This window comes from Phyllostomus hastatus, unplaced genomic scaffold (genome assembly GCF_019186645.2).
Source record: "Phyllostomus hastatus isolate PE091 unplaced genomic scaffold, TTU_PhHast_1.1 phas_contig_58, whole genome shotgun sequence".
Classification (NCBI taxonomy): Eukaryota; Metazoa; Chordata; class Mammalia; order Chiroptera; family Phyllostomidae; genus Phyllostomus; species Phyllostomus hastatus.
In genome coordinates, this window is record NW_025333916.1 from 20,681,382 (window position 1) to 20,706,849 (window position 25,468).

At 42.0% G+C, this 25,468-nt stretch overlaps 1 protein-coding gene across 1 annotated transcript in view; it reads right to left on the bottom strand.

The window, feature by feature from the left end:
- Positions 1 to 1,178: 1,178 nt before the first annotated feature.
- ANKDD1B (ankyrin repeat and death domain containing 1B) overlaps positions 1,179 to 25,468 on the bottom strand; it is a 52,102-nt gene continuing 27,812 nt past the window's right edge. The window contains exons 8-15 of the mRNA XM_045848230.1: positions 24,957 to 25,055; positions 17,014 to 17,112; positions 14,431 to 14,529; positions 10,866 to 10,964; positions 6,604 to 6,699; positions 6,053 to 6,254; positions 3,343 to 3,474; positions 1,179 to 2,351 (exon numbers count right to left, since the gene is read on the bottom strand). Of these exons, the coding sequence (XP_045704186.1) occupies positions 2,290 to 2,351; positions 3,343 to 3,474; positions 6,053 to 6,254; positions 6,604 to 6,699; positions 10,866 to 10,964; positions 14,431 to 14,529; positions 17,014 to 17,112; positions 24,957 to 25,055 (888 nt within the window). The 3' untranslated portion in view covers positions 1,179 to 2,289. The remainder of the gene's footprint in view (positions 2,352 to 3,342; positions 3,475 to 6,052; positions 6,255 to 6,603; positions 6,700 to 10,865; positions 10,965 to 14,430; positions 14,530 to 17,013; positions 17,113 to 24,956; positions 25,056 to 25,468) is intronic.

Here is a 25,468-nt window from a genome sequence, read left to right on the forward strand (position 1 = left end):
TTTTGAAACTATAGTTTTGAACTCATATTGTGTTCTCTGAACATCCACAGCATCCTGTGGTAGTGTAGCCCTGGGCAACGCAGCAAACCTTCCAAGCCTGGCAGAGACTTTTCACTGGCTGGCCACTAGGAGGAAACCACCAGGGTGAAACTGAGCCATAGCAGGACCAGGCTTTTAATGGTTTGACTGCTGGCTGCCTGGGCTGAAGTACTTATGGGTTACCTAAAAACAAGTAGAGTCTGGAGGATCTGTCTAGGACCTCAATTTCTATATTTTTAACAGAAATAGATATATTTAATAATCTAAAGCCTCTTCCATTTTGAACATGACCTAGCTGTATGCTCTAATAGTACTACAGGAAACAGTTTTTTCTTACTGCCTTACATTGTCAACAGGACATCAGAGAATATGTGAGATAGGCAAATACCTCATTTTTTAAAGGGGCCAACAAAGGCTTTTGTGAATTATTAGGAGTACCTGGCCATGTCTTAAAGAGTGTTAGATCCTTCCCATGCAACACTTGTCCTGGGTTCTGGCCAAGCTACTCCTGAGGCTAACAGCTCACGGATAAGCACAAACTAACAGCACCTCCTCCGCTGCCTAGGCTAGGGGCATACTCCTCCCCAGGGCTTCCCCCACTCTCAGTCCAGTCATCAGAGATGGGCGGGCTTTGTGTTGTGGTAAACAGGTCAGTTCCTCCTCTCCCCACTGTGTGAACTGTCCTGAGATGCACAGCCATCCCGTCTCTCATCTCTTGGAAGAGAGTGCCCTCCAGGGCAAATCAGTTGTACTTGATACCCAGTGGCAGCCAATTTAGTAATTTACCCTGGTCTTGGCTCTCCCTCCTTCCCCACATCACCCCTTTCCTTCTCTCCTGTTTCCTTGGATTTGCACTCCTGAAAAAGGCAGTGGCACACAAACTTGGGCTTCAGGCTTTGCTTTTTGAAGGATCTAGATTACAATTAGGAGTGGTTTTCAGTATGCAAGCCCTAACCCTGTGGACAAAATGAAGGCCATTTTATGAACACTAATTAAGAATATTATAAGTATCTTTTTAAACTTTACCTGAGTTCTGAAAACTATATATTGTCTAAAGCATCAAGTAATTAGTGTTAGCCTACGTTAACTTAAATTTAATGATTAAAACACTTTGTACAATAAGAGTATGTTTTCATATTTATTTTTATATAAAGAGGTTACCAGATTTGGGGGGAAGAGGATTGGCAGTCACTAGAAACTGACCAGATTGAAGACCACATGGAGGCAAGACTTTTCACTGAATACCTTTGTTAAAAACTTTGGGGAATCATGTGAACACGTTACCTTTTTTAAACACTCAGAATGTTACATGGGCCAAAAATGTGGAACTATAATTCACGATAGAATAACTGGACCAAAATTGCTCATGATATTATTTCTGGCCTTATAGACCTGGAGTCAGAATTTGAGAATGAAGGGCCTTAAATTTTAATGAATAGGTGCATATATGCTAACATAAATTGATATACTTGATTTCATATTTATTTAGTAACTTTCTCAGATTATAAAAATAATACATGTTCATTGTGAAAAAAACTGGAAAGTACCAAAAAGTACAAGGAAAATAAAATCACCTATAATTAAATCCCCAAGAGAAAAAAAATATTGGTATATATGCTTTGGTCTTCTTAAGTAAAATATTACACATATGTGTATTTAAAGCCAACAGCACCTACAAATTTCCAAAGCCAGTTTCTCTTACAAAGGAAATAGTAAGTAGTTAATGATTTCACACTATGGGCATGAGGTGACACATTTCACAGGTATTGTCCCTTCATCCTCAGCAAAATGCTAGGGTAGGCATTTCTCCCATTTTGTAGAGAAGGAAACTGAAAATTTGGGGATTTGAATATTAGAATGCCCAAAGGTTCATAAATAAGTGGCAAAACCATGTCTCATCTTAAAACCCCAGGTTTTCTCATATGCTATGATGCTGCCCCATCACATTTTTTAAGCATGATGTACAAAACCCTCCTAGATTATGCTATCACATATGTTGCATTAAATGAAAGAAATGGGAAAATCTTATACAACTTGCCTTAAGCAAAACCCTCCCAAAATTTCAACTTCTCAGTGGTTGGAAAGTATAATACCATTTTTTCATCTGTTAAAGGATCCTGCTACCAACATCTTCATAATGGAAAGGAAAATCAATTCTACTGCTAGAGGAGCTTTATGGCATTAAAAAACTAAATTTAAAAGGACTGTATGCTGAGTGGAAAATCATTTAAATGCAATTTCTCTAGGCACTTATGAAACTGCACATTTCTTGGGCTCTGAGTCAGTTTCGCTTTTGAATTGACGGATCTTTTCTGGAAAAAAACAGCATAACATTTATTATTAATGCCTAACACTTATTAGGCACTTACTATGTAGGTGTTATTATGCACTTAACCCCACAACAGCCCTTTGTCACAGACAGCTTCTTTTACTAGGTAATAAATGAGAACACTGGCAGGCTGGCACAACTTCTCCAGACCACATAGCCTATTAGCACTGGAGTGCAGGTACAAGTCCAGAGCTCATGCCCTTTACCACTTCAGAGAACTGCCTCTAGTCACCCCCTGGGGATTCTTATGGGGATGCTTTCCCAGGAATGAATAAATATAAGGTCGAGGGAACAACCCCAGTGCTATGAGGATAATGTCATAGAAGGTAGGCTTTATCCATTCGTGCATTTATATTCTCAGCCTAAGGTAAAGCTGCATCATGAGAATAATGGCAGCTGCTGAGTGGTTATTATTACATGCAAGTTATAACAACACCTAATTTACTGATAAGTTTTCAAAGCATCTTCCCTGACAATATAATCTCTGACAGTGATTTTTTAGCAGTAACCTCAGCTGGCAAGGCAACAGCCTGTTTGCTCTTTTCTTTCAACCTAGACATACCATTCTTAAGGACACTGACTTGCAGTTTCCCAAACAGGGACCAAATAGCATTTGGAGCAAGACAATTCTTAGTTGTAGAGAACCTACAACCTGATACATAGGTTCAGTGTTCCTGTCCCCCTGTCACCTTCCCCACCCTCTCACTCCTGCCCACACAGACACATAAACAAAAAGACCCCTATACTTGTTCAAATACCCAGCTGACACTGAGGTAGACACTGAGAACCACAGGGCTAAAAAAAAAACAAGTACTGATTGAGTCATTCACCAAAGGAGAAGCTGGATATTCTGACTGAGCCACAGTGATCACCCAGCTGAGGCTGTTGCTGTTCAGGGCAGCTGTATTTCTGTCAAGGGTCCCCTAACATTTTAAGGGAGCAGGAGTGTCTGTTTATTGAAAACTGCCACTCACCAGCTAGTTCTGGGAAACCTGCGCGCACCAGCTCTTCGTACAGGTGCTTGACTGGCGAGTCCTGCATCATCAGGGTCCCATGCAGCCAGATGAGCAGAGCCCTGTAGCCATGTTCGCGGAAGCTGTCCTTCCCTGTGCCACACACAAAAGGTCAGAGGCCAAACACCACCTGCTGATGATGTCTCTTTTTACTGCTGTGATCTCCATTCTGAGTTTTCTCTCTGGCTGTGGTTGCAAATTCACTCCTCTTCTGATGAATGTTGGGTCAAGGCCCAGTGGATGAGAGCCCTTCCAGTTGGCCTCACTGGAGCTGCCTCTGGGTAACCAGTGTTCAGACGACCCCAGTACTTCCCATGCACCTACTGTGCTTGACCTAGCCCAAAGGAACGGACAAAGATTGTACAGCTGGGTCCCTGCCCTGCAATCAGGAACCATCTTGATGAGAAGTGGAGCTTTTTGAACACAAAGGGCATTGTTTCACCTGGGGACCTTGTTAAAATGCAGATTCTGATTCAGTCGGTCAGGGGTAAGAATCTGCATGTTTAATAAGCTCTCGGGTGCTGCTGTTGCTGCTGCCGTCTGTCACCTGCACTCCAAGCAACAAGCATAGACCATCCCGCTGCTCCAGTTCCTGATAGAAGTCTGAATCCCCACCATCCGGGGCACTGAATACTAGGCCAAATACTGACTGGATACTGAACCCTGAGAAGTGGTGGGGGAGAGGGTGCTGGAGTGTGGAGGTGAGAATCCACTGGCACTCCAAGCAGTTCACAGTTACAAACACATGACCAGCTTCTAGCTCTATTGAGTGTATGCCCCTGAGCAGACAGATGCTACAAGAGAAGGGCCTGAGCTCCAGGGAGGGAGTTCATTGGACAGATTGTTAGAGGGGCAGGTGTTTTGGGAAGAGCAAAGTGTGTGCACAAAGAATGTACTCTGAGGTGAATCCTCCTAATCTTACCCTTGTCAAACTAATTTTTCTCAAATATCATCAATAACATGTCAATCTTTTGCTCAAAAGTCCACAAACTCCCTGGTGCCATTACCTGGGTCACACTATAAATAGATCGTGAATGTTACTGTTAGGCCAACTAGAGTATAAACTCCCTCAAACATGCACCAGTTTACCTAGCAGATGTACCCTCACCTGGCCTAAACACGCTCTAAGCACTCTGTAAGGCTGGACTAAAACATTTTAAATTCCCCTTACCCTCATGGCAAGTACTATGAGGGTACACTATAGTTCCAACTTATTTATTTAAGTCAAGAGAGGTTTCCAGAAGACAACCATTGGGAACTGCCCAGCCTGGTTTCAGAAGCTGTAACCCCCACATGGCTAAGGCTGAGTGACTGACCTTCGGACCATAAGCCACTAAGAAGACAAAGGTTATCTCCCTGGCAGGAGTACCGCCTCTGCTCCTTTTACTTCATCCTACCTGGCCCCCAATGCTTCATCAATTAGCCAATGACAGGTAAGATTCCTCAAGGGGGGAATGACTTAAAACAGGAACAATCATAGGGAGACCCCAGAGAAGGACTTGGGGGGCCATAGCAAAAGGGGGTGATAGACCCTTGCCCCTCAGCTTTGACATAGCCTGAGTCCTCATTCTGTCTGCAAGAAGTCTCCTAATCTCTTGGCTGCCTTAGTTCCCCTCACTGACTTAAGCCTGAAACAATGACAAAGGGTGGTGCAGCCCTGTGCTGGAAAGGGTGGGTTCCCAGGGTGATCAGGCTTAAGAAGGAATGGGTAAACTGTGAAACCTGCCTTGATAAGAATGCTCTTGATTAAATGATAAGGGTCTGAGCAGGAAATGAGTTTGTTTCCCAAAGTTTTGTAGCCCTTTAGCTAGCAGACCCTGACTCAGAGTAGGCCCTCGGAGTTCTTTGCATGCTATCTATTGTTTGATCCTTACTGCCTGACAATGATTAATGAGATTTACCTGTATTCCTGTGCAAAATGAACCCAATAAAAGTCCATTGAGGAAAAGGCTCTGGGCCCTTCTCCTTTGAGAGATGGGCCACCTTTCCTCCCCAAGCAGACCATGTCTGGTAGATTTATTCTCATCCGTGGAGGCCGGGTGGGGCAGGGGAGGGCCTGCAGGCAGAGAGCCCCCACAGACAACTTTCCTAAAGACTTCACAGAACATTATAGATGTCTAATTCATGACAAAGAAAAAATAACAAGAATTCTTTTTGGAAACTATAGTCAAGATTCAACATCTTTTTTTTTTTCACATGAAAACATGTCCTTAGAAGTAGCCATAAACTTGCCATAATTTGTGGTACAAGTCGCACATACCCCTGGGCTGTGCTTCTGCACCTACAATCCCCAGCAGTCAGCAATGCAAACCGGCCCCAGCAGGGGACACAATCACATATCATGGTATCCACAACGGGAAGTTCTGTTAAGTAGGAAGTTTTGCCAAGAAAAGTGTTTCCTTCTGTGTTTGATTAGTTGGTTAATGCCAAACAAACTTTCTGTATTTTCTAGGTTTGGGCCAAATCATTAAGAAGCACAGCTAAGGACTCCAGCTGACGTGACCTCACTAATCCTGACAGCTAGCCTGGCTGAAATGAGTCCATGGCTCGGCATCCTCTGACGGAGCCCAGAGTCTGTGTCCCTGGCACTTACTTAGAAGATCTGTCCCCAGGAAGGAAAGCTGCTCCTGACACAGAATGCCTCCTGCCACATCATCTAGGCCATGCTCACCTGACCACTGTTCCTCGATGGCTCTGATCTGGTCCTCTGTGAAATCCCATGAACGGGCCAGCTTCTGCCACTCGCTGGCCTTCAGCTGATGGTAAGCCAGGTGCCAGAGGAGACTGCGAATATGCTTGGTCTCCTGACTGTGATCTTGCTTGAATGTCAGAGGAAAGTTGGTTGTTGGGTCCCTGACGTTCTCACTGTGCTTCTAAATCAAAGTATCAGATGGTTTCAGACTTATTGCCTTTTCTGCTTATTGCCTTATTACAGAATATATATTTTCAGATATAACTGGTAAGGTGGTAACTGAGACCACGCTTTCAACGTTACCTGCTATTGGATCATTTTTGTCATTCAAAAATGTAGACAAACATCTGAAATAAAAAGCTTGAGTACTCTCTGTCTGACACAGGAAAAATAAGGGATTTTCAGTGTCATGTTTCTTGCTTCTGTCTCAACCTGCTATTTACCTGCCTCCAAGGAAAACAAAGGTGATACCTTGGCTAAAGAAATGTCACAAGCGCAGATGCATCTTTAATTGAATAGTTCTTCCGTACCTCTCTCCAGGCATAGTATCTCTCTGCTTTTATGAGCATGTCCACGACGAGGCTGTGGTTGCTCCTGGAGGCCACAGCCAAGGCCGTCTTCCCGTGCTAAAAGTTAAAAATGAAAGTGTCAAGTGGTGTGGCCTAATGGTTAAGAGCTCTAAAAAACAAGAGAGCCTAGGTTCAAGTCTGGACCCTACTGCTTCATTGCAAGGTGAACCTGGGCCAGTCCTTAGCTTCTCTCCATCTCAATAACTACCCCATGGTGTAGTGGAAGAGGCATATGTGATAACACATGTCATGCCTTTAGGACAGTGCATGACATGTGCAAATTGTCCAAGAAGTAGTAGATATTGATAGTGTCTGGTGCTGCAGCAACTGGTCAAGGGAAAGAGTTTGGGCTAAGTGGCCCACCATCATCGAGTAATGTTTACACGTGGTCTATCAACGAGAACCTGAATATTTCCTAATACCCTCAGGGGTCTCCCTGGCTCACTGCACTGGGATGTCCTCAGCAAATAAACAACATGATTGTACATTTTTCTCCTCAAAGGCAGACTCCACCTGTGGCAGAAGCTTTAGCCAGTGGCCATGCCCCCACCCTTCAATAGCCTTTTCTTCCTTTCTTCTATAGGAAGAGACCTCTGGGTTTTAGCTGGGCATTTGGCCATTCTAAACATTTCCTAGCTTCCCTTGCATTTAGGCATGTGACCTAAGTTCTGGCCAATAGTATAAAAATGGAAGTGGCACACGCATCTTCTGGGAAGAATCTTTAAAGAGAGGAAGGGTGTCATTCTCCTTCTGTTCCTCTTCTTCCTGAGTAGAATGCTGTCTCTACAGCAGGAGCTTATACAGCCACCTTAGACCAGGAAGTGGAAGCCATGTGTAGAGGCAGGCAGAGTAGTGAGACAGAAGAGGACTGGGTCTTATTAAAAGTAGTATCAAACATGACAACACGACTAATTCATTGTACAGAATTCAGATTGCTGGGCTCCTCACTAGAACTTTTTTCTATTATATCATACTGCCTCTAACCAAGGGTGAGGGTTGGAATCTCAACCAAATAGAATAATTGATAAGGGCTGTTCTAGACATAACTTGGGGCATGAGTGGTCTGGTGCCCATACGGTACCTTACACAAATTACAAAAGAAAAACCTCTGTCAAGATAGAAATACAAGTTTGCATGCAGTGTCCCCTAGATATGTTTCCCTTAGATTTTATGCAGCACACAATCTAGACATCTCTACATTTTTGTTCCCTGAGCAAAAGGTGGTGGTTTTCATTTGCTTTGCAAATCACTCATGAAAATTTGTTCAAGAATCCTGAGGAAAATTATGAGTGGTCAGACATAATCCCCAAAGAAGTTCCAACCTTAGGAACCGATGTTTCTATGCTTAGGGATCCACAAATATATCCCGATAATTCTCTTATATATGACTATTTGCAACTTCCACCAACCCAAGTAATTTGGCTGTTAATCCAGGCACTAAGACCAAGGTGAGCCTGAAAATTATGGCTAAATGTAATCAGCTTTTAATCAAAAGAGATGATAATGAAATTAGGAAGAACTGCATTTTGCAGGCATTTAGTAAACCTCTAATTGCACACTGTTTAAATTCTGGCTTGTAAAGCTATTTGCGTCACTGTAATTAGTCTATTTTGGGAAGGCAGCATTCTGAGAGCCAGAGTTTCCAGGCCCCCAGGAAACCATTCCTGGGAGTGTGCGCTCAAGTGGAAATCTAAATACTGAAACCATTGAGGGTAAAAGGCCCTCGGGGGGCCTTGTGACGTAAGTCTCAGGCCCAGGGAACAGGATTCTGGGAAAATCATACTTACACCAAATCTTGGCTCCTTTTATCCATTCAGATCTTAATTCAGTTTTAGAAATACTTATCTTTGGTAAAAATTGTAGGAGCAGATGGAAAAAAGTAGCTTTTATTCATTAATTAATATGTATTTGGTGTCAGCTATATTCCAGACCCTGAGAAAAAGAGGGAGGAGGAGAATGGAAATCTGGGAAAGTCACATTGTGAGGTCCAGTAAACCGTGGGTTTTTGTTCTGAAAACAAAATCAAGTGGTAACATTAATGGTGTCTACTGGAATAGCCAGTCCACTAGCACCAGGGACCCAACATGAATTCCCTGCCGATGCTATCTAGATTCTCTACCCACAAGACTTCCCTGGGGCTGTGATGTATTCGTGAGAAAGTAGAATAAAGTACAAAAAGAAAACATAGGAAAATACTAATACTAAATGTTAATACTAATACTAAATGCTATCGCAAGTTAACTGGTGGGATTCCACCTAGGTGATGGAATTGTGGGTTATTGTGTTTTCCTAATGATTTTCTATGTTTTCCAGACTGCCCGCAGAGGGCCTGTATTACTTTTATGACCAGAAAAATGTTTTAAGTTAATTCTAAAAACTGACACACAGAGGTAAGTAAAATAGCATGCCATCACTTCAGATCCTAAAAATATAAAATAGGTGATTCTGAAATAGAGCAGGATGGATTCAGGCTTGCCCCAGGAATTAGGGACGTGCTGAGCTGATGAACAGTGTGAGGGAAGACAAGGACAGGAAAAGCTGCAAGTTGTGGAAGCAGCCTTTGCTGCCAGTTGTAGGAAAGCACTGGACAACCAACTGGCCAGTAGCCTTGAGTTTGAAGCCAGGCTTTTACTATGTGTGCGTCCTGCTGTCATTAATTTCTCAAATGTTGTCTTGAAAACGGGGATTATTTTGTCTGCCTCACAGAGATGTGAGGACTGAAAGAATACAGCGTGTGTGTGAGCACCTAACAGGGCTGCCACACAGCAGTCTCCTGCGTCTACACCTTTCAGTGAAGCTGGAACCTAACAGTGGTCGTCTTACTCCTCCCCAATGGCTGAGCGGCACTATTTCATCAAACAAGTCTACATAGCATTCAAGAGGAGAGAGCAACCCAAATGTCCCTTCATGGATGTAAAAATAAAATGTGGTTCAGTCACACACTAAATACCACTCAGCCTTAAAAAGGAATGAAATTCTGCCACATGTACAACATGAATGAACCTTGAGGATGTAAAGCTAAGTGAAATAAACCAGTCACAAAGGGGCAAATACTGTATGGTTATACTCACAGGAGGTACCTAGAGACGAAGGTGAATGGTGGTTGCCAGGGGCTGGGGTGGTGTGGAGGAGAAAATGGGTGGTGGTTGTTCACAAAATTTCAATTTTGCAAGATGAAAAGTTCTAGAGATTGGTTGCAAAATAATGTGAATGTAATTAACAATAGTAAACGGCACACTTAAAAATAGTTAAGATGGTAAATTTTATGTTATATGTATTTTACAATTTAAAAACTCTTTAAAATAAAAAAACAAGTTTAGACATGGATGTGTACACTTATTCATTGCAGCTCTTTTTATAACAGCAAGAGCTTAGGAACAATTTAAATGCCCATCAGCTGAGGATTAGTTAAATTAATAGTGTGTCTACACCACGGTCTACTACACAGTTGTATAAAAAAGAATGAAAAAAACTGTCCAAGTACTAACATGGGATGATCCCCACTTTTCTATTGTTAAAGCAAAAAAGCTACATGCAGAACAATATGTAGAGGCACATCACCCCTGTGCAAAGAGGACAGAGGAATGGGAGAAGAGCACAATATTCTTATTGTTTGCTTGTCTCTGCAGAGAGAAATTCTGGAAAGAACAGAGAAACATACAATAATGGATTTACATGACAAGGGTGGTATGGGAACCAAGGACAGGGGTAGTAGGAGACTTATACTGTCAAACCTTTAATAGTTATATGTATTTTTTTTTCTAATTTTGAACCAGCCCTGGCTGGCATAGCTCAGTCGATTGAGTGCGGGCTGTGAACCAAAGTGTCGCAGGTTCAATCCCCAGTCAGGCCACATACTTGGGTTGCAGGCCATGGCCCCCAGCAATCGCACACTGATATTTCTCTCTCTCTCTTTCTCCCTCCCTTCCCTCTCTAAAAATAAATAGATAAAATCTTTTAAAAAATTTGAACCATATGAATCTATAATCTTTTCAAAAAATTAATAAATAATTTGACTTTTAAAAATAGATGTTTAATTGTTCACAGTTAAATTTCTTACTGACCTATTTCAATAAAAATTAGGATGTTTTACTGACTATGAAGACACAAGTTTTCTCCAGTTTGTGTCCATTTCTCACAGGCTATGCAGCTGCTAAAGGCAGACAGCCAACAGGCATTCTGGCAACCACCTTAGCTGAATAGGGTGAAATCCGTGAAATTACCTTATCAACCACCTTCAGGTCACAGCCTGCCTTCAGCAGGGTTTCCACCAGTTCCACATTTCCAAGATCAGCAGCCACGTGCAGAGGAGTTTGCTGCCTCTGCCATGAGAAATTTCAAAAATGTAATCCACATACACTACAAAGGGGAAAAACACAAGCATAGTGAAAAGACAAAGGGGAAATAGAGATGTCCTATATAGGCATAAGGAAAAAGAGATAAAATCACATGTTTTTAAGTAGGTACAGGGGATACTCATTACAGTATTATTTATGGCAGTGAAAAACTGACAGGACATTACACATTTAACAAGGAGATTCATTAGATGAACTATGGTGTGTCCACATATTGGAATAGTAGGCAGCTATTAAAAAGGGTTTTTAAAATTATTTCAATATGAAGTACCTAGAATAATCAAGTTCATGGAGACAGAAAGTAGAATGGTGATTGCAAAGGGCTGAGGGGAGGAGGGTTGGGCAGTTGTTATTCAGTAAGTATAGAGTTTCAGTTTGAGAAGACGAAAAAGTTGTGAAGATGGGTAGAGGTGACAGTTCTACAATAATGTGAATGTACTAAATGCCACTGAACTGTACATTTACAAATGGTTAAAAAGGTAATTTTATGTTATGTGTACTTTGCCACAATAAAAACTGGGTTCAAAGATTATTTTTTTAAATGAAAAAATACTTATTTAACATTAAAAGCCTTAGGAAACAAGGAAATGGCACTGTATTTGGCAGAGCCAACACCCCCCGCAGTGTATATATATACACACATTATCATTGTTAATATAACAAGAACAGTTTGTATGACATCTATGTAACCTGACAATCAAGGAGAGTGGACTGGAATGTACATGTGTGGACAATGATGACTTCAGTGTACCGGTCAGTGAGAGTGGTAGACTCTGTTGAGTGAGCATGTGTACTGTGTGACCATTGCACTGAAAATGACTCAGTGATTAGAACAACAAATATGCATCAACTTTTGCATTAAGCTTGAACATTCCTCCACAGAAACTATTTGGATGATTCAGAAGACTACAGCTATGGGCAACTGGTGATTGGCCGCTTCATCATGACAACACACCTGCTCATGCATCACATCACATACAGAGTTTTTTTGCAAAACATCAAATCACCCAGGTGACTCAATCCCCCTACAGCCCAGATTTGGCACTCTGCAACTTCCAGCTTCTCCCAAAACTAAAATCACCTTTGAAAGGGAAGAGATTTCAGACTGTTGATGAGATTCAGGAAAATACAACAGGACAGCTGATGGCGATTGGGAGAACTGTGTGAGGTCCCAAGGTGCCTACTTTGAAGGGGACTAAGGCATCATTGTCCTGTGTACAATGTTTTTTGTATCTTGTATCTTGTTCAATCATTGTCTCTATTTTTCATTTACATGGCTGAATTTATATATATATAAAACTCAGTATACATAAGAAAATAGCCCTGGCTGGTGTGGCTCAGTGGATTGAGTGCTGGCCTGTGAAGCAGAGGGTCACTGGTTCAATTTTCAGTCTCGGGCACATGCCTGGGTTGCAGGCCAGATCCCCAGTAGGGGGTGTGTAAGAGGCAACTACACATTGAAGTTTCTCTCCCTCTTTTTCTCCCTCCCTTCCCCTCTCTAAAAATAAGTAAATAAAATCCTTTAAGAAAAGAAAATACATCAATAATGTTAAAAATGATAATATCTGGATAGAGGGATTAGAGGTCATTTTTATTGCCTTCTCCATTCTTTTCTATTTTGTTAATTTCCTGCATTGTAATGTATAAAGAACTATAAGACTTCTAATTTCTTTTTGGAATAATCATTTTCCTATCAAGAGAATGAGAGTGTTTCAACAAATTATATGAAATTTCAAGAAATCATCCATTGTAACCTCTCATCCAGAATAATGCTCATGTGAAACATTTCTCAACTATTAGGACAGAAAGAACATTGGTTATGATATAGCCCAACGCCCAAACCAAACAGAGGAAGCAACTTCCCCCAGGTCACACAGCTGGGCAATAGCATCTAGCCTATACTCTCCCGGCCAGAGCACAGGGCCAATTTTGCTTGGGATGTTAGCATAATTAAAGTAGAAAAGCACTTAACCAAGACCCCCTTTGGCTGGCAGTGTGCCTCTCAGGGGGCTCATCATCCAAGACATTATTACACTTACACTGACAAACCCATTGAAGGTCTGTACCAACATGGAATAGAGACACAAGTGTAATACATCAAATGCCAATGAAATTTCATGTGACAATGGTGTTGTAAGCCTAGAAGGCAGGAAAATGCACCAAAATGTTAACAAGAGTTCTCTTTTTGGGGGGATGACAAACAAATTATAAATTGTCAGCTTATTTATGTTTTCTTATTTTTGTACATTGAGTGTATTCCTGGTCTACCAAAAAAAAAAAAAAGGAAATGATGAAGTCCAGCTCTATAACTGGATGGTAGTCTAACATACCATTCTTCTGTAGAGTGGATCTAGCCAATTGTGGTGAAACCAAAATCACACCTGAGTTCTGTCTGTGTATGTAGCAAAGAGTCTGCCCATTAGGAAAGGCTGGGGGCATTAACATATTTGAACAAATGATTATATTTAATAACATGAGGAATTTTTCTTTCCCCAAACTTTTGGGATAGTAAACGATGAGGGGAGGAGGAAGGCCCTGGGGAAGGAAGGGACCAAAGGGGAAATAAGTCTCTATTCAGCTCAAGGCACAGATGATCTCACAGGAGAAGACTGCAAAGATCTGAGTCGGTGCTCTGGTTGGACACAGGAGAAGTAGAGTGCTACACAGCAGGTTAGGATGGCTCAACCACCTGGTCTGGCTGGTCCCCACCCAGAGGGCACTGCTGAGGCTTCTCTGGGAAGAGGCAGAGAAAAGCAGGAGGAACCCAGAGGTCTCTGTCCTCAAGATTCTGGAAAGGCTCCTCTCTGAGAGTTTCTCTTCCCAATCCCTCCCTACAGCTCCTGGAAGGGGCAGCCCAATGCAGGGAGCAGGCACTGATGCAAAGAGTGCCCCTCCCCATCCTTTTTAGTCTTCCACCTTTGCCATTTCCAGCCGGTGACAGATTCTGGTCATGAGGAATATGATTCTGCTCCAGTGGGTTGAATTCATGGTGATTTTTTATACCAAGATTTTGCCTCTGGGCTAAAAGAAGACACATTTACTGTCTCTAATATAACATAGGAACAACGTTTCCTTCTAGAGGTGAAGGGCTCCCTCCCTAGTTACAACATTTCATACCGGGCGAGTGGCTTTTCATTTAAAGACCCTCTGGCAATTTACCTCTGAACTATTGCTTATCAGAAGTGCTGGGCCTGTTAAAGGAATGTACTGGCTGAATCCCAGTTGTACATTTGAAAAAGACACAGTATTTATTTGCAGGTTACAGGAGGAGGAGGAGGAGGAGGAGGAGGAGGAGGAGGAGGAGGAGGAGGAGAAGCACATTCCTCCCAAGAAATTTTAAAGCACCTTGAACTTGATCAAAACTACCCCTATACACACACTACATTGAAATATAAGTAAATAGATACTCCAGGTGCTGACTTGCTTGACTTACCTGATTTAAGATGTTAGTATCATGCTGTGCACTTAATAAGCTGTTTACTACAGTGACGTGGTTGTTGATAACAGCTAAATGAAGAGGGGACTCCTTAGGCTGCAGGAAGAAATGAAAATTTCAAGTCCAAACTATTCTGGCTTCATCATTCAGATCAAAAGCAACTCACTTCAGCAGACATTTCCTGACACTCTCCTGAGCACTGAAGGTGAGTGTTCAGCTGTCATTTCCACACCAAGGCTATGCAGCAAACCTGCTCGCCAACGATCAGTTTTCTCCCTTCACTCACTCTAGAACTACACACTGAGCACCTGCTGCGGGCCAGGCTAGAGGATGAGTGGTAAACATGGCCCATTCTCAGAAATCTTCCAATCCAGTGGGGTAAGCAAATATTAACTATTTTTAGTGTGTGTGTGTGTGTGTGTGTACACACAATTACAAATTATGATAAGTGCTTTAAACGAAAAGTAGAGAGTAGTATGAGAGCACACATCGAGGCTGGCAGAGGGCTGACCTCATTCTGGAAGTCAGTAAAGGCTTTCCTTAAGAACTGGCATGTGAGCTCAGATAGGAAGGATAAGAAAGCAATTAATAGGCTCAACTGCAGAACTTCTCAGAACCTTCAAAGAGCTACAGTGCAGTGGGAAGAGCCACCAGGAGGAAACAGCAATCACGTTTAGCATTTCCTGAATTGACTTGATCTCAAGCTCCCCCCCTCACCCAGGGGCACCATTCTTGTGCTCAGCCCTCCAACCTACATGAAGCCCAGCCATGATGTGCTGCACCCTTGTAACCCTCTCCCCTTTCCTCCTTGTTTGTGGCTAAAATTCCTGTTTTCTGGCCACATCCCCATGCTCTCACTCATCTCCACCTCGTGCTCCCTACCCAGCCCTCTGGGCGGCAGTGCCCTCCTCCAGGAACACACCTGGCCTCCTGCTGCCCCACTCTCACCCAGCTGCCACGGTCCCCGAGGGCATGAGAGAAAACATGTTTCCAGTGCAGAGAAGGCAGCTGAGAGGTGGGGAGGGGAAGAACACAGTTGTGAGGGAGTGTGAGGTGAGAGGCATCCAGTGGAGAGGACTGGAGGCGGGTACAGATGTGAAAGAACAAGGGCAGAAGATCCATTGAGACTGTTGAAGAGTCGCTGAGCTGAAAGCAAAGTGAGTGGAGAGAGGGAAGGCAGGTGCATGTGAGCACGGGTGAGAATGGAGGCTGTGGTGCTCAAGTGGAATAGATGTTAATAAACCTTAGTTATGTGCATCCAATGTATTCTTATAATGGTAGTTAGTATACTTACTTCCCCAACAGTACTCTGTATTAAATACAACTTTTCATTCACAATAACCCCAGCAGTTAGGTTTTCTATTCCCTGAGTTGTATATGAGGCACAGAGAGGTTAAATTACTTCCACTAGGCATCGGAGTGAGGATGTGGCAGAGACAGGATTTGAACCCAGATCTTCCTGATGCGAACATTGCATCAGGCTCCTTCCCATAAAATAGGGGCAGATTGACAGAGGAGAGATGTAGCTAGTAGGCAAGTGTGTCAGCAGCACACAGAGGAAGAGGAGAAGAAGGGGCACGTAGGATGCCACGGCTATGTAAGTTAGATTGTCTGAGGGTGAGCAAAGAAATGGGAGACAGATAGGGTGGGAGCAGGCAATGTGAGGGGAAGGCTTTCTGTGCAGGACCCCTCTGCTCAGGAAGACCTTCTCTCTTGACATACTAACCATGGAAAGAAAGAAGAAAGGAAGGGAGGGAAGGAGGGAGGAAGAAGGGAGGGGGAAAAGGAGGGAAGGGAGGAAGGAAGAGCAGGCATCCCTCCTCCCAGGAAGTGGGCAGTGTCCTTCCTGCTGGGACCACCGGCCTTGCTGGGGCCCAGCCCCTCTTGAGACACAGGAAGCATCTTTGGACCAGCCAGGAAAGTTCAGGGCCAGTTAGTTCCCTTGACACCATTCTCTGAAAACTACCAGTCATGATTCAAATCATATCCCTTCCCTTGAGTTCATACAAGAAATAGTAATGGCTAAGCAAGATCAGAGGAAAGAATATTCTCCCAGGAGAAATGAAAACAGAGTGAAAAATAGAGGAATGTTTCCCATCTAATTCCAGCACAGAGAACTTTTGTAAATTTTACCAAAGCCAATTCAAACTTCAGAAAACCTAAATCAGCATAAAGGATTGACTTTCAAAAGAAAAACAAGATTGTTCAGTGAAGGGGATAAAAACAATCATTCTCATTCCTATTGACAGCAGCTTCATCATTTTCCAAGACTGATAAATTTAATCCAAAAATAATGGCATCTCTAGACACATGATAAAGTTTTGTTACAGCAAACATAAATATTTAAAGCACACAGATTTCATTTTGTTCAGGAACTTCAATGACTTTCTAAAATTCAACCCTCGGATTTTATTTCTCAAGATTAAGACTCAGCCTCTGAAAGAAGTCAGCCGGCCTTCCCAGAAAGAATTCCTCCTTTGTGAACACCTCATGCCCACCATGTATCTGCAAGCAGCATCTCCCAGCACAGCCCGCCTCCCAGCACCAGGATCAAAGCCCGAGTTATTAGAATAGACTCACTTCCCCATTCCGGTGCAGATCAACGTTCTCACTGAGAAGAAAGCTGACAAGAGATGCATGGCCACTCTGGGTTGCTATCTGCAAAGCACCAACATTGAGCTGCAAGACAGGTGGAGAGGGCACATAAGGATTCCTGTTAGAATCCAGCATGCTTTCTGGTGTTGATCACATGGCAATCAAATAATACAATGAAGTAGTACAACTATTTAATAAAGAAAATCCAATGTGTTTTTTTTATAATTTGCAGGGCGTGGGCACTTCGTTGCTTCTAAGTGTCTTCCAATAAAGAGTCCAAGTCCTAGGTAATACATACGTCAGGCAAATATGAGTTCAATATCTGTTTCTCTTGTGTAGGAAGTACAAAGGAGACTAGAGACAAGTCTCTCTATACACCCTGCTAACCCCCTCCCTGAGCCAACTACCTGACTTGGTCCCAAGAAAAGGCCCAGCACTCTCCTGCCTCCCTGACTATTTGCTAGCAGCTTTCCCCTTTGCCATAGCTTAGCATGATTGCTACCTGCGTGCAGTGTTCCCTTGTGACCCCTTTTCTCAACTCCTTTAACACCTCCTCTCCTTCGCTGCCAGCAGCTGTGTCCCACAGCTCCCTGTGCTCAAGTGTCTTCAGTCAGTGTCCACACTAGGTGCCAAAGTGTTTCACATCAGGGCCTGCTTTTAATGATCCTGCCATCCTCCAAAAGGCCTAGCAGGTGCCTTGCAATAATACAAGGTCAATGAATAGCTATTGATTAACTCATTTTAAGACTGCTACAAAGTATTTTCAGGTCCTCCATCCAATAAGGACGCTGTAGGATATCATGTTTTCCTAAAAAGGCTGCATAAGTATCTCCCATCCCACACGCTCTTCTGCAGTGTGGCCCTGCCACTCCCCCATCAAGCAGTAGAGTTTATTTCTTCACCCCGCTGAATCTGGGTGGTCCCTGTAACTGCTTTAACCCATAGAACATGGCAGAAGTGACAGTGTGCCAGTTCCAGATGTGGCCCCTACCTGGCCTGGCAGCTTCTGCTCCCTATTGCACAGAAGCCAGTTGCCATGCTGTGAGAAGGCCAAGGCATATGGACACACCACATGTTGGTCCTCTGCTCCAGAGCCCCAGCTGAGAGCTGGCCTTGACTGCCAGGCATGGGAGTGAGCCATCACAGACCTCCACCTCAATTAAGGTTTCAAATGACTAAAGGCCTGCCTGGCTGGCATCTGACTGCAGCCACATAACAGCCCTAAAGTAAGAATCTCCCAGCTGGGCCCAGTCAACCCTTGGAGCCACAGAAGATACCTGTACATTGTTTTATGCCACTTCACTTTGGGGTTGGTTTGTTATGAAGCAATAGATAGGTGAAACAAAGGCTAACAGGGATAATACATATTCTGACCAACTGGAGTCTAGTTGAGCTGACATGAAATACCTTTATCACCTTGGATAAGTGGCCGCTCCAGTATGTGCCCCTTTGTCTTCCTCAGTTAAAAATTATATTACCACCTATATTAGTTTTCTATTGCTGTTAATAACAAACTGCCACAAACTTAGTGACTTAAACAGTATAAATATATTACCTAACTGGTCTAGAGGTTACAAGTCTTTTTTTTATTATTATTTTTTATTGAGGTCTGGCTGGTGTGGCTCAGTGGATTGAGGAACAGCCTGCAAACCAAAGGGTTGCTGGTTGGATTCCCAGTCAGGACACATGCCTGAGTTGTGGGCCAGGTCCCTGGTAAGGGGGTGCGTGACAAGCAACAACACATTGATGTTTCTCTCCCTCTCTTTCTCCCTCCCTTCCCCTCTATCTAAAAATAAATAAAATCTTTTAAAAATTATATTTTATTGATTATGCTATTATAGCTGTACCAAATTTTTTCTCCCCTTTAACCTCTCCACCCTGCACCCCCCTCCCACCAGCATTCCCCACACCATGTTAGCTCATGTCCATGGGTCATGCATATAAGTTCTTTGGCTTCTCCTTTTCTCACACTATTCTTAACCACCCCGTCTATTTTGTACCTACCAATTATGCTTCTTATTTCCTGTACCTTTTCTTTCATTCTCCTCCCTCCCACTGACCACTGATAACTGTCCATGTGATTTCCATTTCTGTGATCCTGTTCCTGTTCTAGTTGTTTGCTTAGTTTGTTTTTGTTTTTGAGGTTCAGTGCTTGATAGTTTTGAGTTTATTGTCATTTTACTGTTCACAGTTTTGACCTTCTTTTTCTTAGATAAGTCCCTTTAACATTTCATATATGAATTCCTTTAACTTGACCTTATCTGGGAAGCACTTTTTCTGCCATCCATTCTAAATGATAGCTTTGCTGGATAGAGTAATCTTGAATGTAGGTCTTTGCCTTTCATGACTTTGAACACTTCTTTCCAGCCCCTTCTTGCCTGTAAGATTTCTTTTGAGAAATCAGCTGATAGTCTTATGGGAACTCCTTTGTAAGTAACTGTGTGCTTTTCTCTTGTTGCTTCTATGATTCTCTCCTTTTCCTTAATCTTGGGTAATTTAATCATGATGTATCTTGGTGTGCTCCTCCTTGGGTCCAACTTCTTTGGGACTCTCTGAGCTTCCTGGACTTCTATGTCTATTTCCTTCATCAGATTGGGTAAGCTTTCCTTAACTATTTTCCTAAGTAAGTTTCCAATTTCTTGTTCTTCTTCTCCTTCTGGGGCCCCTATGACTTGGATGTTAGAACACTTAAAGTTGTCCCAGAGGTTCTTAAGCCTCTCCTCATTGTTTTGAATTCTTATTTCTTCATACAATTCTGGTTGGACAACTTTATTTCTTCCTTTTGTTCCAAATCATTGATTTGAGTCCTGGTTTCCTTCTGTTCACTGTTGGTTCCCTGTATATTTTCTTTTATTTCACTTTGTATAGCCTTCACTTCTTCCTTAATTTTGCAACTACTTTCAGTCATTTCTGTGAGCATCTTGATTACCGGTTTTTTGAACTCTGCATCTGAAAGGTTGGCTAGCTCCTCCTTGCGTAGGTCTTTTTTCTGGACTTTTGATCTGGTCTTTCATTTGAGCCATATTTATTTGTCTTGGTGCACCTGTTATGTTGTAAGGGGCAGAGTCTTAGGTATTCACCAGGGCAGGGCAACCCACTTCACTGCATTGTAGTGCTATATGTGGGGTATGGGACAGAGAGGGTACAATGCCCTCTCTCCTTGGCTCTCTCCCCACTTTCAGTCACTTCCCCTGCTACCTACAAGCAACTTGTGGCCTTCTGATGCAAATTCCTAGGTGGGTAAGCTTGTGTGTACATTTTAGGACCCCACTGAGCCCCTCCAACAGACTCTCCTGTGAGACTGGCAGTTTTTCCTCCTGCTGCAACCCCCACAGGATTTTACAGCCAGAGGTTTTGAGGCTTTCTTTTCCTCATGCTGGAACCCTGGAGTACGTGTCTGTCTCACTCCCCAGTTGATCCTCCTGGCTTTTCCATATGCAAATGTGAGATTTTCATGTCTGCCAGCTGCTGCCTCACCCGACCCAGTCCTCCAGCCACCACCTTGCTGCATGTCCTCTCCACCCCAGCTGCCCACCTCCACCCCTCCTACTGGTCTGGATGAACGTTTCTTCTTTAACTCCTTGGTTGTCGGACTTCCATACAATTCAATTTTCTAGCAGTTCTGGTTTTTTTATTGTTGTTGTTTTTAAATTGGTTGTTGTCATCTTTTTGGTTGTGCAAGAAAGCAAAGCATATCTACATATACCTCCATCTTCGCTGGAAGTCAGAAATCAGAAGTCTTAAATGGGCCTCACTGGTTTAAAATGAAGACCTTTTTGGAGGCTTTCAGAAGATTCCATTTATTTGCCTTTTTCAGTTTACAGAAACCACCCACACCCCTTGGCCTATAGCCCCCTCCTTCCAACTTCTAAGCTGGCTTGGGTACACTGAGTTCTTCTGATGTTGCCTGCCTCTGACCTTGCCTGCCTCCCTCTTGTACTTTAAAGGCCCCTTGTGATTACATTAAGCTTGGCTATATAATCCAGGATAAGCTCATTTAAGGTCAAATGATGAACAACCTAAATTCCATCTGCAACCTAAATTCCCCTTTGCCATGTAACATAACATACTCACAGGTTCCAAGGATCAGGCCATGGACATCCTTGTAGCCACTCTTCTGCCTATCATACCATCCTACCTCCTTCTCTCAAAACACAGAAATACTGAGATAATAAATGAGCTAGTAAATGTGTATTGTAATCATAATTATTGTCTTAATCATTTCACAAAAAAAGTATTGAACATTTATTATGTGCCAGAGTTTGACTAGATTAACAAAACCTCTGGTATTATATTTCAGGGGCTTGAACAACAAATTGATCTATAGATTTGTAGATTGGTAGTTCATTAAGTCAGTAGATTTAGAATAAATTTATTATACTCCAGGTGTTATTAAACAAATAATGTCACCAAGTGGTAAGTGCTATAATCACAAGTAAAATAGAACTGGATGACTACTTTCCAGCAAGTAATCAAGACAGGCTTCTCGGATAGGGTGACATTTAGACTGAGATCAGAACAGTAAGAAGGGCTCCCAGTTAGGAGATCTGAAGCAGAAACAAATTTGAGAACTCAATGCCGGAACCCTGTAGTAGGAAGATCTGTGGGATTCTGCAGCATTTTATCCATGAGGTATTACAGGCTCAGTGCACAGGGCCCACAGACTTCTTAGAGCCAAAAAAATATTTAAAATCTTAACAGAAATGTTTCCAAGATACCAAAAGAAATTAAATACATATTTAAGTGACATATTCATACTTCATAGATAGCTAAATTAATATTCATAAAATATACATAGCATTTGTAAACAACTTGTAGGTTAAAGTTTTTCACCTTCCTGAAATTCCCAAGTACAGAGGCCTAAGAAATCAGTCAATCAGAAATTAGGGGAGTTTACCATATCCAAGCAATGATGAAAGCACAAATAAAAAAGTCCTTTAAAAATTATTTTCAGCAAAAAAATATTATTTAACTTGAAAAATGGGAAAATCTAAATTGGTTTAATAAGATGTGAGGATAGGGCCTCCAGAATTATGAATTCTTATGGTCTACAAATGTCTTCACTGGACCCAGACAGTTAGTAGTGCCCAGAAGAGAGACTATTGCCCAAAAGCCTGAGCAGTCTCTCCACCCAGCACTAATGGAGGAACTCTCCACTATCAGCTAAATCCATAATCTACTTCTATTACCTCTTCAGAAATGAACCCTTTAGCACCCCATTTGGTTGGGTGGGGGGACACAAAGGCAATCTCCTGGGACCAAGACTAATCAATGTCAGCAGGTGGAGCACTTCCACAATCAAACACAGTAATCCCCTACAGATGAGAAAGCAAAACAAGTCTAGTGTGTCCCCTGGGTAATGTGTGTGTCCATGCAGCTGGCCTCTTGCTTCACATGGCCTCTTTCCCTGGGGTCCTCGCTAAATTGGGCAGAGACAGGTGTGATGGCCAGTGGAGGCTGAGGCTGTAGATCCAGTAAGTATGCTAATGAACTCAGTGGGAAACCTCAAGATAACAAAAGAGCTGAAAAACAGACTCAGGACAATTTCCAGGCTACCTGCATGAGGCCAAGACCATAAGGATATGGGCAACATGGAGCCTGTAGTCTTAGACAGGTGAAGAGAAGAGAGCTTGTAAAAGATATTACAAAGCAAAACACCTCTGAGGGCTGAATAATTAAGTCCAGAAGGGCGAGACGGTATACACTCTGAACATTTCCGGGGCCCCATGAATTCTTAAGTTTGTGCTCATTTATTGCATAAGTAACCTTGCAATATCAGTATGACTCACTTTTCACTATCTGCATTTCTCAAAATCCTGTTTGTGTATATATAAATTACATATGATGAAAATATATGTATAAACACATACTGTTTTTTTAGTGTTCTATAATGAACATTTTTCTATATTGTAATATATTTAGTATTTATCATTAATATTTTTAATGGTATTCAATTTTCCATGAAATGGGTGAAGCAAATTTTTACTCAGCTTTTCCCCTATCATTCATTGTACTTACAGGTTGTACCTAATTCTTGGCTATTGGAGGAAACTTCAACATCTCCGTTAATGCATGCAGCTTTTTCCCCCTTTCAGAGTATTCCTTTAAAATAATTTCTCAATGGTGGGTGAAAGGAAAGTGACAAACTGCTTTTCAAGAGGATTAAACACCAGTGTTCACAGCAGCACAATAGCCAAGTGCTGGAAGCAACCTAGGCGCCCATCAGCAAATGAATGGATCAAAAAACTATGGTACATTTACACAATGGAATTCTATGCAGCAGAAAGAAAGAAGGAGCTCCTACCCTTTGGAGACCATTATGCTAAGGGAAATAAGCCAGGCAGTGAACAAATACCATATGATCTCACCTTTAACAGGAACCTAATCAACAAAACAAAGAAACAAGCAAAATATAACCAAAGACACTGAAATAGAGAACAGGCTGACAGTGACCAGAGGGGAGAGGGGAGGGAATTTCAGGGGGAACGGGGAAGGGTTTGAAGTATAAAGGACACATGGACAATAACAAGGGGGGGTGGAAACGGGAGGGAAGTGGGAAGGGGAGGGAGTGGGGTGGGCTGGAATGGGGGTAAAAGGCAGAAAACTGTACTTGAACAACAGTTAAAATAAAAAAATTTAAAAAAGAAAAAGAAAAAATAAAATAAGAAATATTTTTTTAAAAAGAGGATTAAACAAATGTATACTTTTGCCAGCAGAATACAAGGATATAAAACATTATTAGTTGGGACTTTTTTCTTTAACACTTCTGAAGTAGAATTGTTTACACATTGTGCTGATAAGGAGCGATCTCCAAGAGATATTGGCAATTAAAACAGAAACAAGGCCCTGGCTGGTGTGGCTCAGTTGGTTGGGTGTTGTTCCACAAAGCAAAAGGTCACCAGTTCAATCCTCGGTCAGGCACATACATGCCTGGGTTGCAGGTTTGGTCTCTGGTGCATTTGAGATGTTTCTCACATCAATGTTTCTCTCCCTTTCTTTAAAAATAAATAAATAAAATCTTCAAAAAAAAAAAACAAGGTTCAGAGCAACATGTATGGCTACCACTTATATGGTACCAGTGTGTATATGTGCAAGTGTTTAATCACATTTTCCTTATAAGATTAAATCATCTGTTAATAATGTTAATTCTGAAGAGGTGAAATTGAGATGTGGAGGTGGAATAAGACACTTGTCATCATATACCCTTTGGTACTCTTCAAAATTTTTTGTTATTGTCATTATAACTTAAAATTAATTTAGAAAAACAGAAAAAGAACATAAAACCATCTGAAGACAAGGCCAATAGCAGTGGTTAGAAGCTCAGACACTCAGCTTGAATCTTCACTGCCATTAACTAGCTGTATGATCCTGGATGATTTTCTTAATTTTTCTAAATTCAAGTTTTCTCATCTTAAAAAAAAAATAAAGGTAGGTGTCAAAGGATCTGAGCACCGAAGTATTTTGTATTGAGAAAAAGCCTCCATCCTGTTTTCTCCAGGCCCCAGACTGAGCTCTGGGATTTTGCACTACACATATATATACATGTAGTGTATCTTTTTTTCAATATCTACTCAATATATATATATATTTCAATATCTACTATGGGTAAGCCAGGCATGTACTAGTTGCTAGGGGTAAAACAAAGCAGAATAAGAGTGTCTCCCTATTTGAGAAGTAACAACTATCTGCTCCTTTTGCTCCATTTTTAATTATTCCTTCCCCAAATAAATAGGGAAGACAGCATTGCTTTTGAGGAGACATTAATTAGGGAATATCAGATATAAATCACTGATTCTTATCCCAAACCAAGCAAATTATAAATATGAATTCTACAAAAGTGCAGTGAGTGGATCACCACAGGACCAGTTACTGGGAGAGCATCCTGAGTCCCCCTCACTGTGCGAGTGAACGCGGCATGCAGCACATACTTTATTTGGAATGTTGATATCACTTCCTGCTGCCAGCAGCACTTTGCAGCATTCTTCATGGCCTCCTGCGACAGCTAGGAAGAATGGTGTTTCTCCATTCTAACAAAAGGAAAAAGGTTAAAATTAATTACCTCTTGGCATGGAATGAAATTACTTGAGAAACAACGTGCTTTCTCTATATCTTTTGTGTATAACTCTTAATAATGGATAGTGCTTGTTAAGCATCTATGTGCCATCACACACTGCCAAGGCTATATGCTTCAGCACAGTTAAATTGCACAATAGCCCCATGAGATCAGGATTAATATTACCTTCTTTTTATGTATATGGAAACTGAGCCTCAGCTGAAATGTGGCAAAACTGGGATACAAGTCCAGCTGTTTGGCTCCAAAACCTGCATTTTTAACTCTTTTGTTATGTGGCCTCCTTTAGACTTTCCCTCCACCATTCATCGTCTTCACCTTTATCAATTCATCCAGCAAACATTTATTAGACACCTACTATCTAGACAC